The sequence below is a fragment of the Peromyscus eremicus genome, chromosome 8a, assembly GCF_949786415.1.
Source record: "Peromyscus eremicus chromosome 8a, PerEre_H2_v1, whole genome shotgun sequence".
In the NCBI taxonomy this organism is placed as follows: Eukaryota; Metazoa; Chordata; class Mammalia; order Rodentia; family Cricetidae; genus Peromyscus; species Peromyscus eremicus.
In genome coordinates this window covers 5,494,799-5,508,561 of record NC_081423.1, presented here as the reverse complement: position 1 = coordinate 5,508,561, position 13,763 = coordinate 5,494,799, and the positions used below count along the sequence as shown (strand labels likewise).

Genomic DNA, 13,763 nt, shown 5'->3' with positions numbered 1-13,763 from the left:
AAGTAGGTTGGACTGGCTGCCCAGTGAATACTAGGGATCCATTTGTCCCTACCTTTCTAGTGTGCCACCATGCCTGACTGGCTTATCATTATTATTATTATTATTATTATTATTATTATTATTATTACTATTATTATTACTATTGGTTTGGGGGCTCAAACTCAGGTCTTGGTGCTTGCAAGACAAGCCCTTGACCAACCAATTCATCTCTCTAGCCCTGAAGAGTTTCTTAATATTCCTATAATCTGCTAGTATCACTTTCCCATGAACAACAAACACCCACTTCATATCAACATTGTAATTAAACAAATGCATATTTGGTACATCTCCAGGCATGTAAGTCTTCTAATCTCCATGATCATGACCATGGAATATATCTGATATTATGACTGGATTCTGGATACTGTTACATAAGCTCTTAGGTAGGAATGAACACATCTAGCCAAGAGCATCCCCGGAACTCACTTGATCTTGACAAACTTCCGACAGGGCACCGTGTTCCTCACACAGGTCTCCGTCAGCGGGTCTATGTCTTCTACGATGACGAAGGGGGCTTCCTCCAGGGTGACAATGCTCAGGTGGTTGTCGTCCGGCTCACAGTCAGAAAAGGACTTGTACCTTGGCCACACAGCATGCCTCAGGCTCAGGGTCTGGTTCTCCCATTTGCCCACCTGCATCACAAACACAAAGACACACTGTGCTTTCACACATCACCGACTTCCAGAAAGGTAGGTCCTTCTCGCAAGAGACAGGACATCTAAAAGCCTGAGGGGCTTAACTGCCACATGCCTTGATGTATGCTTTGCTTGTACACTAAAAAAACGTGGTGAAGACCTGAATATTGGGCAGCTCCTCCACCTCCCAGATCCCTCTAGAGGCTAATGAAATGTGCGTATCTGGCAGTGATGACCAACACCTGTACTTCGGGGGCTTCCCAGAAAGATCCAATGTTCTGCCAGAGTTTAGGGCCATGGGTGTCACGGAAACTGCATGGACTGTGATAGTCACAGACATATAGACTTGGATGTGGATCTCCCCACTTCTCAACTGTGCAAGCTCTTCATTACAGGAGCATCTGTTTCCTCATCTGTCCCATGATGCAACTCCACCTGCTTCCTAAGTTGTTAGGAGAATCAAGTAGTGCATATACAGAAAATCCAAGTGCCTGGCACATAAGGGGGAACCTCAGGCTTCTACTGCAATTAGAGAGGAAGGAAAATGCAAGCGGGAAGCAGGAAAATATGTGAGAAACAGCAAGGAAAGGAAAGAGTAATGTGAAGTGAGCGAGCAAAGAAGGAGAGGAGGATTGAACAAAGAGACGACCTCAGGGGCTGAGGCAGTGATGGGATTAGAAGTATCATTTCACCCTCATATGGTCCCATTTAAGTTGCAAATGAAGGTGAACTTTTACTAATCCACAGAACGGAGACTGTTACTGCCTAGTGCGCATCAAGACCTGTCAAAACAGAATCGATTGTATTCCCTCTGAGCAGCAGCCGGCATCTTAGTGAAATCAAATTGAAGGCTGTATGTTTTGAACCTTAATTTTATTTGACAGTTTATTGGCGCTGTTCACATCCTTGCCAAGAGAAGGCTGCCTCCACGCCTTGCTCTCTCCTTCCTCCTCCAGAGCAGCTGCGGACACCACAGGTCAGCGCTTCATTTGTAACACCGATCTCAAGGAAAACCCCTCACCAGAGAAGCTGGGTGCCAAGTGCAGGCTTGTCTGTGCTCATGTGACCCACTCACCTCTCCTCCGGTGACGTGAGTGTCACCAGAAATGAATCTCAGGCCCTTAAAGAGAATCCAGACACATTGAGTACCAGAAGGTGAAGAGGGTGAAGAAGAGAAAAAGAATTTCTGCTCTCTGAGATTACCTCATCATTTGCACTGGAAAATTTTTGCTGGCTGTAAAGAAACATCCCATGTGGCTAATTACAAAATTGTCTAGCTTTGGTGAGAGCGTCCTTTTTTAGACACAGAGGTTGGCAGGCTCATTTGGTGAGGCAAACATGCTCATCTATCCATGTTGTGAGGTAGAAGCTAGGGAGAAGGTGGAGTCTGTGGAATTCTTTCTTGGTTCAGCATTGATTTATTGCACACCTACTGTGTGCTGGTACCAGCCTAGAGTGGTTCCTGCCCTCCCAGTCCTATCAGTCAGCTGAGGGACAGTGATCAACTAATAATACCAAATCTATACATACATTAAACCTTGCTGTTAGAGAGAGGGCACAGGCAGAGCTTGTACCACAGCCTGGGGACCTGAGTTCAGTCCCCAGAACTCACATGACAAAGTAGGGCATGGCGGATCTAATGGAATTCCACTACTGGGGAGGGAAAGGCAGGTGGATCCCTGGGTCTCGTAAGTCAGTGAATTCCAGGACACTGAGGGACACTCAAAAAAGAAAAAAAAAAAAAACTTCACCCCCAAGCCAGGTAGACAGCATCTGAGAAACAGCATCTAAGGTCTGAGGTTGACCTCTGGCTTCCACACACATGCACACGTATGTGTACACTCCCCCCCCACATACACACATGCATGCATACATACACAAGCATAAACACAAACATTTTTAACAATAATTTCCATTCCTTTCCATTTGTCTTGAAAAACTCAAATCTGACCCCCAGGAAAGGCTGGGTAGTGGAGTGGGCTCACCCTCTAGGGGTGAAGAAGTTCTGAGTGTTCCTACCAGCTTTACACTTTAGCTGAATGACTTTGGGAAAGTCACCTAACCTCTCTGAGCTTCACTTTCTCCATTTGTAAAATGCAGAAAACAACTGAGGACTCTAGTGGGTCCAAATGAGGCAAAGATGTGCACAGTGCACAAAGCCTAGGACCTAGCAAGGCATAGGACATGCACAGCGGATGCTCTCCTTCATGGTCAGCATTTATGACAGAACTCCAACATCACATCCTCTGAAAAGCCATCTTTGCTGTCCCCAGAGATGGAGAACTCTGTGCCTATCTCTACTACAGCATTCCATACTACAGTTATACAAGGTCACTTCTGTGTAGTGGAAACAAGGTCACTTAGTCTGTGTGCCCTCCCCACACCCAGATCCCATATGGTACACATAGTTCCAACTTAATAGTTCAACACAGAGGGGTGTGTAACTTTCCCTAACTCACACAGCAAAGCTACTGCTCCTTTTGGCTCTCTGAGACTCAGACACATTGTCCTACCTGCTCTTGATGTTTCTACTCATTTATTCTTAACAATCACACTGTAGTGTCAAGGCTCTTCCTGCCTTCCAGACATAGCTTCCCAATTCCCAATATAAATAATATGCATGTGGATGGATGAGCCAATGAGAGCTTTCCTTGGAAATGTTGCTCAGCCTATTAGGATACAGTTATCATAATGGGAACAAGCGGTTAGAGAGTGAATATTGAGCTAGGTAATAGAAAGACCAGAACAATACAGTGATAGCATCGCGCGCCGTGTGTGTGTGTGTGTGTGTGTGTGTGTGTGTGTGTGTGTGTGTGTGTGTTTGTATGTGTGTGTGTGCGTGCAAGAACACACTAGGGAGGGCGTGCATACAAGTGCATGTGAGTAGAGGTCAGAGATCAGTCTTGGCTGTTGTTCACCAGGCACTGTTTACCTTGTTTAATTTTGTTTTTGTTTATGAAACCATTTGTTTTCTTTTTGAGATTATAATTTAATTACATTCCTCCCTTCCCTTTCGTCCCTCAAAACCCTCTCATATTCCCTTCCCTCTCTCCTTCAAATTCATGTACTCTTTGTTCACTAATTGCTATTGCATGCATACATATACATCTCTAAACAGAACCTGTTCAGTCCATATAATGTTACTTATATGCTTGTTTTCAGGGCTGACTGTGGCAGCAGACAACCCATTGGTGTGCTCTTCCAACTGGCCACCTCTCCTCCTTCGGGCGCTCCCCAGTTGCTCGTAGTTCTGTAGAGTTGAGGTTGGTTTTTTAGATGAAGTTCCTCACTAGCCTGAAGCTCACTGATCAAGCCAGCCTAGTTGGGCAGTGAGCCCAGGGATAGACGTGACTCTGCCACCCTGGCACTGGGATTACAGGTGCACACCACCTGGGGGTGGGGGATGGGACCCAGGTCCTCATGCTTTCAGGGCCTTTTACTGACTGAACCATCTTCTGGGCTCCCTTTGGGGCTTACAGGACTGAATGTCGACTTTTCCTGAGCTCTTACCAAGTCTGGGCACTGCTCTCAGTACCATTTTAATTTCTACATACCTCCTGTACAAAAAAAAAAAAAAATAGAGTTATGGGCAGATTTTTTTAAAAAATCTCTATCATGAATATTTTTGTCCTTAAACACAGCCCTCCACTCACCCAAATAGGCTGTGTGGGAGGAGGAAAAAAATCTTTCGCCTTCAAAATAAACTGAATTTTGATGATAGAGCTTTGGGGCATTTTCAGCAAATATACTGAAGTTTGGAGGACAAAGAAAAATAATTGACCTCTGATGGAGAGAAGTGATTTCACTGAAAGAAAAATAAAAAGGAGAAATTAACTTTGTAAGGATTTTTTATCCATTCTTATTAATGTAATTTAAATACAGTGCTTTGAGGACGCTAACTGCCTTCAGCTTCTAGAAAGTGCCCTGTGAATGGGCAATGATTACTCTGCAAATGTTCAGCCAATATGTTCTCAGAGCAGAGATAATTTCAGCTCCAGAAACTGCGTGTCTCAAGTTAATGTCTCTGCTTCTTCATGTCTGGATAAGCTCAGAGGGATGTCACAGGAACAGCAAGCAGCTGAAGAATTTAGGTTAATAGATGTGTGCATCTCTTTTTCCAAAGTGCTGTGAGTGTTTGATCCTATTTAATCTATTTATGAAATTCTTACAAGATACAATTAAAATAACTGCATCGTTGGCTTTCAGATCTCCAAACCATAGAAACACATGCATGACACCAGAACTGGGGGCGGGGGAGGATGTAGCTCAGTTGGTAGAGTGATAAGCTAGCATGCACAAAGGCCAGTGTTTGATCATCAACACTGCATAAAATTGAGTAGCAGAAACTCGAGATTATCCTTGGCTACAAAGCCAGTTTGAGGCTAGCCAGGGCTATATGAGACCCTGTCTCAAAAATAAGCAACAACAAGGATGCCAACGTTCCGAGTCTAGCCCTGATCAAACCCTGGGGCTGCCTGTGAAACCAAAGCCCCACCACACACAGCTCCAACCAATCTTTCTCCATCTCCTCTGGTTTTGTCTCTGTCTGCCTCTCAAAAGTCCCATCAAACACGCTCTGCATTCTCTCACAGTATAACATGTACACTCAACCTTCATGCTCTTACCAATAAACAAGCACACACCAACATGAGCCAGCGCATCTATACATGAACTTATACACAGGCACATACCTGTACATACTCAGACTACATGCATGCTCATAACCTCCACATACAACCATACCTACAAATGTGCTCTCACACATCCAGACACATGTTCATGTAAGCACACAGAGAGACAAGATGCTAAGCTATAATACATGACATACACATTTTTCACCAAACTTCCCCTGAACAGCACCCACTCGCGTACCTATAGCTCCTCTATTTCATCTAGCTGGACTCCTTCACCTGTAACCTCACCTACTGAAATCCTACCAGCTCTTTTCAGGTCCAGCTACTTCAAATGCCAATTCTCCAGTGGATGGTAATTCTCCACATGAAGTGCATGTGTGTGTGTGTGTGTGTGTGTGTGTGTGTGTGTGTGTGTGTGTATACACCTTTTTATTTCTCTCGATTGTTCTTTCATGAACTCCACACACCTGCATTGAATGATTCATTTCACTTGTGGCAGGAGCTCCTGGGGCTGTACCAGTGACAGTCCTCAGAGAGTCCGCCCCTCTCTCTTTGCATCACTTCCTGTCTGGCTGGAGAAAAGTGAAGGAGCTTCAGTCCCATTACTTGGCTGGGAATGCAGATAACTTAGTGGTAGAGTGATGGTGTGGCATGTGCAAAGTCCATCTGTAGCACAACAGAAGGCATAATGTAACCAACAGCAACAGGTGAGATGAATGCTGTGCTGGGTTAGCACGGGGCGCTAAGGAAGGACAAGTTTCCTCTGTGGGCATACAAATGGGAACCAGTTCGAGAGCTGGTACGCATCTTTTAGTTTTATCTTTAGCTTGTGGATGATTGGAATGTATGGGTGGAACTTAGGGGAGATTTTCAATGAGGGGAGTATTTTATTGCACACCCTCCTCCTAAAGCAGTGCAAAGAAAGAGGTTTTGGCATAAAGATTCTGACTGCAAAGAGATGCATCAGGAAGCAGCTGATTAACTCTCGTAGAACTCAGTGGTAAGACTGGCATAAACTCATAGCATCTCAAATTAGGAGAACTGATAGAATTCAAAGATGTATCGAGTCCTTACGGGTGGAGTGGGGCTGGAAATGCCTTGAAAGAACACTCTGTAGATGCTCCAAGTTGGTCAGTCTGCAATATGAAGCCCTCAGTTGCTGTAGTAGAGTGGTCAGTGACCAACTACTTCATGGAATATTTGCTGGATGGAACCACAGCAATATCATCAATTCTTTTTAATAGAATTCAGAGTTAAAAGAGGGAAATTGTCCATTTACCCAACTCCTCTCCTTGGATACAGGGCAACAGAGATTATGAAATTAAAAATCAGAGACATTTATTAAAAGTGGCAATGGAAGCTGAGTTCACACCAGCTATGCCCCAGTCTGCCTGGGCAGAGCTCAGAGGGTGAGTTCATAAACAGAAGAAAGTCGGCTTTAAAAACAAACGCTTCACTTGTGCAAAATATCAGAGAACATTTCACTCCAGTTAACAAGTGGAGATTTACTTTCAAGTTGGAGGGACGATGAGTAACAAGCTCTTCAGGCCGAAGCAGCTACAGAGGAAAGCAAAACAAATAGGAGGCCAACGTCTCTCCACCTGAAACGTAAAAATCTCCCGAAAGGCGGAAGAGAAGCAACTGTGGATGATCTCATGTCCATGTTTTGCCTAAGGAGGCTCATCCATTAGTGTCTCGGGCCTCTGCAAGCTTATCTGTGCGCATGCAAGCCAATAGCAGGACTACACTGGTGTGTCAGAGGTGGCAGCTGGAAGTCCTAGAAAGGTCTGAATTTGATGGGTCTAGGAATGACAGCACAAGCTTCTGCTCCACCGCTCTAGCTTCATGGTAAGCTACAGTGTGCCGTGGCCAGGGTGTTTCACAATGTGCCGTGGCCAGGGTGTTTCACAATATGCTATGGCCAGGGTGTTTCACGATGGGGTTCAGTAGTTTGTCGTATTTTTAAAACAAATCTGGTACTTAAGTTCACCGATGGCGGCTAGTACGTGGAAGCCAGGTATCACTGTGGAACTCAGTTTTCCAGACCAGTTACATGCAAACAAGCCCTACAAAGAAGTTGCTGAGAAGCAGTTGTAATTTAGCCAGCCTTGTTTCAAGGCAGTAGAGACTCGGGGGCCACTTGAGGATGAGACATTTTCAATGCAGCAATTGAAGGAGGTGGAGTTGTGAACTTCACTCTTTGGAGATGATTAGAAAGGAAGCCAGGGAGGGCATGAATGGAGACATGCTCCTTTAATCCCAGAATTGGGAGACAGAAGCAGGAGGCTCTGTGTGTTCAAGGCCAGTCTAGTCTACATAGTGAGCTTAAGACCAGTCAGGGATATACAGTGAGAACCTATCTCAAAACAAGCAAACAAACAAACAAACAAAAACACAAATAAACAAAAAGAATGAACTTGGGCCAGTGAGATGGCTTGACGGGTAAAGACACACTTGCTGCTAAGTCTGATGACTTGACTTAGACCCCTGGGCACCACGTGGTGTGATAGAGAACTAACCCCTTTTAGTTGTCCCATGAGCTCATCATTCACACTGAGGTTCACATGCACACATGCGTGTATGCATGTGCACACAAGCAGCACTAGTGAATAGATAAATATAACATAAAATTTTAAAAGAATGAACTCATATGGCTGGGGATACTGAATTTATGGGCAAAGTACTTGCCACACAGGCATGAGGACCTGAGTTTAGCTCTTCAGGACCAAAAATAAAAACAAAACAGGAAATGTCATGGTGCCTTTGAAATCCTAGCACTGGGGAGGCAGAGACAGGAGCATCTCCTCACCTCACTAGTTACCCTGTGAAGAAGAGTCAGGGAGCTCTGACTCACGGAGAAGCCCCTTCTCAAAGATAAAGTGAAGACATGGAAGAAGACCTCAGATAGCAATCTCTGTTCTCTGCATGTACAAACACACATGGACACACACAAACATGTTCTTATACACCACAGGGAGTGGGGGCAAGAAAGGAGGAAGGGAGGGAGTCCGGGATTTCCACAGTGCTGGGTCTGGCTCGAGGCCTGGGATCCAGACATTTCTGTTGGAGTCTTGGAGCTTTCTGCTCTGGTCATCCAAGGGCCCTATTTTGAGGAGCACCAAGAAGATTATACCTTTGGCTACAGGCAGAATTAAATGAAGCTGGAGAAATGGATGGAAATCTTTCTTCCTGGGTGACTTACATAACCAGTGGCAATTGCCAGCAGATCTAAATGAGTTTAATCAGCTATTAGAGCCTTAATTAAATTCCTCTCAGTTGAAATTTCAGAATTGCCTAATTGTTACACAGCTCACATTGAAGCTGTTGACTTTTTTTCCTTCTGTAACCACTCTTGGGTTAATCTAATATCTCTACAGATAAGAGCACCAACCATTGTAGAACCGGACACTGATTTGGTCATCTGTGGAGATGCGTTTTGGTCTTTGACATTTCCACAAACAACTCAGATATCTACATCTATTCTTTTTTTTGATGCATATTTATTATATGGTGTTAGGTTTCAGAAAGACTTTTTTTTCAAGTCTGTAATGTTCTTTGAGTATATCCCCTTTCCTCATACCCCCCACTACTGTTCTTCCTTACCTGTACCCCCTCTTCTGCATTCACACTGTGTGTGTGCATGTGAGTGTGTGGTTTTATATATCTATAAACAAGCCTAAAACTCACAAATAAGAAAAATATACAGCATTTGTCTTTCTGTGCCTGGCTTATTTGACTTGATATAACGGTCTCTAGTTGCATCCATTTTCCAGAAAAAGACGCAATTTCATTCTTTATGGCTGAATAAAATGCCATTGTGTGTAAATAGCAAGTTTTCTTTATTCATTCACCTAGACTATTCTGTAACTTGGCTATCACGACCTCTGCAGTGACAGACACGATGTGCAGATATCTGTGAGGTATGTTGACTTAGAGTCCTTCAGATACATGCCCAGGAGCAGTAGAGAAGGATCATATGTAGCGCTCTTCTCCTCAGGCTCAGTCAGTGGGAGAATAGCTCAAGGCTCGTTCGCGTTTGAAATTTAAATTTAAAAGTGGAAGTCTTTGACTTCATTTTCTTCAGGAGCTTGTGTATAATCTTTGGAACTCCTCTGTTCCTAGGTCCCCAGGGGTGGACAAAAGTCCTATTTCTTCAGTGTCCCTTTAATTATTAAAAGTGATGTGCTTTGCTAATTAGCTAAGCAGCTAATGTGTTTTCTTCCTCCTCTTTGATTCCACATTGCAAAGATCTAACATCAGAGACTTGAAAATTCATGGAAAAGTAAAAGGACCTCTCATAATCACTAATTAATTTTTTGAACATGCTCCTGGGAGTCCTTCTTATTGTATAGTTTCTGTATCAGTCAGCTTTTCATGGGCTATAATAACAACTATTGAATAACTAGTAAGTATAGTCAGTGGCATTTATTGAGGTACTACAGTCCCCCAGTAGGCATTTTCTTATTTTATTGACATGATTCTGCAAGGAATAAAAGCTGTCATCCTCATTTTGCAAATTGAAAAACTTGACGACTTAAGTGACTTGTCCAAAATCAAACAGCAGGTTGTAGACTCTGAGCTCAGGATGCCAGACTTCAGAGACCCCAAGGTTTCCAAAGTTGGCATCGGATCTACTTGTGGATGTTTCAAGGAAAATTATAAATGCTTGGATGCACAGGTTCGGGGCCCCAGTGTGTAACCTATTTCCTTCAGAAAGGTACTATGCTTGCTTTCCCTGTAGAGTACAGGGGAGAGAGAGAGAGAGAGAGAGAGAGAGAGAGAGAGAGAGAGAGAGAGAGAGAGAGAGACAGAGACAGACAGAGACAGAGACAGACAGAGACAGACAGACAGACAGACAGACAGACATAGACACAGACACAGACACAGACAGAGGACTGAGGTGGTCTTGCAGCTTGCTTTCATGCATGGCAGCTCTATTTCCCCAGTTTTCCCATGAACGTATTCTTCTAAGGACTTGAACTCTACATGGACAATGCCTCCAACAGCAGTGCTATTAGTGGGCCCTGCTTTGTGGCCTTGGGGTAGAATTCCAGTGCTATGCACTATGAGCATGGACATCTAAAAGGCAATTAGAATAATAGATCAGGGGAAAGAATCCTCCGCTCAAATGTGAGCTGCGTGACAATCGGGTAATTTGGGGATTTCAACCAAGAGGAATGTAATTAAGGCTCTAGCAGCTGATTAGGCTTCTTGGACTCCACAGTAGCCTCCATCCCATTACATAAGGGCCCTTAAAGGAAGGTCTGCCTCCTGTTGTGTTGGTGGGCTTCGGTGCTAGGGCTGAAGAAGACACTGTCTGTTCACATGGCTGCATCTGCTTTTACTAAAACCCAAATGCAAAACTGTGTGGAGCTCTTCACAGTGCCACTGTACTGAAGACAAAAGCAAGGTCAATCAGTTCAAGGAGGTATCAAAGGAGGTTGGCGCACAGACATTGGGATTGGGGTACGTAGCTAAGCACCCCACACTGTTAAAGGAAAACTCAGCCTGAGATCTGGCCTCTCTTAGAATCGGCAGTTCTTCTTACTTTAAAAAAAAAAAAAAAAAAAAACTTCCACAAAGACTGTTTAGAAATGTGGCAAAGGTTTGCTCTTGACCTTCTCATGTGCTTTGTTCTGGGTAAATTTCAAAGATCAGCATCACTTCCGACTGTAGAATAAATGAAAGACCATTTGCAATCAGGCAGAGTCAACAGCTCTTCGAGGAAGCGTTTACCTGGACAATATTTAGTAGCTCTGTCCCCTTGGCCACGCTGCCAGTGAGTTAGAAATTGGTCAGAGAGGCAGGCATGCTCCCATCCTGGGAGGATGGCCTAAGACAATAAAGCTAAAATGTAAATATGGATAAGACTCCTCCTCTTTTTTAATGAAATCCTTTAAAGTGGCAAAACTTTGGTCTGAGACTATAACTATTTACAAAACAGATAACTTCCATGAAATCAAATGGCAGACTAAGGAAGCAACAGGCATCAGTGCATCAAACCTGACTTGAGGGATGTCACAGGCAAAGAGCGAAGAGATTTCGTCACTCAGCACTATAAAGAAAAATAATAACAACAACACCAGTTCCATGTGGTGTTAGGCCTGAAACTTCAAATTTAACCTCATATATAGTGTCTACAAAGTTTTAAAGTAAGGCTGCAAGACCTGAGGGTACCGACTGGTTGAAAGACGTTGTATCTCCTTGCCCGTGAGAAGTTAGAGAGCTGTGAATGCTGTCGGGTCTCTGATGGGCATCTGTGCTTTTGTATCTGGGGCAAAATAATAAATTTAAATCCTGGAGGTGGACATTTGTCTCCTTCCAAGATGAAGGGGAATCAGGGTTGATGCCTAAGGCACCAAACCAAGCCCTTGTGCAGGGGTTAACTCCAAGGCCGTGACGAAATGCCTGCTGCTCAGAGCTCGGTTCTCTTTAGATAAGATGGTGTTTTGACAGGCCTTTTTCTTTCCTGAGTTCTGGCCCTCAAATGACTTTGCTCCAGGCTGTCTGAGCCCTAGAGAGGGAGAGGGAGAGGGAGAGGGAGAGGGAGAGGGAGAGGGAGAGGGAGAGGGAGAGGGAGAGGGAGAGGGAGAGGGAGAGGGAGAGGGAGAGGGAGAGGGAGAGGGAGAGGGAGAGGGAGAGGGAGAGGGAGAGGGAGAGGGAGAGGGAGAGGGAGAGGGAGAGGGAGAGGGAGAGGGAGAGGGAGAGGGAGAGGGAGAGGGAGAGGGAGAGGGAGAGGGAGAGGGAGAGGGAGAGGGAGAGGGAGAGGGAGAGGGAGAGGGAGAGGGAGAGGGAGAGGGAGAGGGAGAGGGAGAGGGAGAGGGAGAGGGAGAGGGAGAGGGAGAGGGAGAGGGAGAGGGAGGAAATGAGGAAAACATTCCAACATCAGCCTCTGGCCTCCAAACACATGGATGTTCACACAGCTACAAATGCATACACACACATACAATCATGATTATTGAATGTGTTGGAAGGGAAGATGGTCCTTATGGGATGTGACAGCTAAGAGTCATTATTTCATTAAACAGAGTCTAAGTAACCCTTGACTGTCCAGTCTTGCACACGAGTGTCCTTATCCCAGACATGAATGCACAATTCCAGTACTCTGTAGAGCTACTGAGAGGAAACCAGAATCAGCCAACTGGCCCAGAAGCACCTCAGCATTGCACTTCTTGCTCAACTACACCACAAACACAGCCACTGAAAAGAACTCACAGCGGCCAGAAAAGTAAAGCTGAGTGAACATCATCCCTGTTAAATTTTCAGATTCATACAAATTATAGTCAAATGTAGAATCCCAAGATCCCTGGTTAGTGTCAAAACTAATTAGCAGAATCATTCTCTAGGGTTACATGACAGGATGTCTTGGTCCATTCACTCAATAAGTGTTAGTGCCTGTTCAATGACATCAGCCTTCCCAACAGCAGCTCTTCAAGGTGATTGGCCTCTCACCCTGAGGTCAGCAAAGTATCATACAGGGGTCAAATGTTTTAGAGTAAGTCATGAGTCACAGATGGGGTTTCCTGTTTCACTTTGGTTGTTGATGATGTTGTCGTTTGAGTTGGGGTCTCCCAATGTAGCCTAAGCAGGTCCTGAATTCACAATTCTCCTATTTGAGTCTCCAGAGTGCTGAGATCACAGGTATATACCACCACACACACTGGGTTTTCTATTTTTAAATGGTTGAAAGAATAATGCTTATGACACATGAAAATTCTATGAGATTTGAATTTGTGTCCATAAATAAAGCTTTATTGGAACACAGCTGTGCTTGTTTTCCCTATATGCCCTTTACATTTCTTGACATGCTAACAAGGGTTGAGGGCTTGTCAGAAAGACAGTGTGGTCCTCAAAGCCTAAAATATCAGTAAACAACATTTGCTAATCACCATTTTAAATGCCTACTGGTGAAAGATTATTAACTGGGTAATAAGGAAGATATAATGAATTATACAACATTTTTTTAAAATGGTAAGAGCAAAGGGTCAAAGATGAAATTGATGCAGACATCCCTCAGAAGTGGTAAATAAGGAATTAGGAAAGGTGGCAGACTCAGAGTGTCTGGAGTCTGTAAAGGAGGGAATGGTAAGAGCAAAGGGTCAAAGATGAAATTGATGCAGACATCCCTCAGAAGTGGTAAATAAGGAATTAGGAAAGGTGGCAGACTCAGAGTGTCTGGAGTCTGTAAAGGAGGGAATCAGAACAGAGAGAAGGGGGTTGTGGATTGAGGGCACAGTGTGAACAGAGGCTTAAGAGTTGAACTGAAGGGGTGTGGTTATAAGTCAGGAATTCATCCAAACTGGATGAAGCACACTGAGTACAAAGGGAAGAAGAGGAGAGAAGTAAAGGGAAAGGCTCGAGATGGGTGCAGAAACAGGTGGATGTTGCATGCTGCATCCCTGCATGCTCCCTGGATTCTGGGGGCTTTTGAGTTCACATCTGTGACTAGCTTTGC

General features: G+C 44.4%; 1 protein-coding gene across 2 annotated transcripts in view; it reads right to left on the bottom strand.

Moving 5' to 3' along the window:
- Positions 1–13,763, bottom strand: part of Grin2a (glutamate ionotropic receptor NMDA type subunit 2A) — a 422,636-nt gene that overhangs the window by 97,043 nt on the left and 311,830 nt on the right. For both annotated transcript variants that reach the window (XM_059270019.1, XM_059270020.1), the window contains exon 4: positions 466–671. In XM_059270019.1, coding sequence (XP_059126002.1) covers positions 466–671 — 206 coding nt within the window. The remainder of the gene's footprint in view (positions 1–465; positions 672–13,763) is intronic.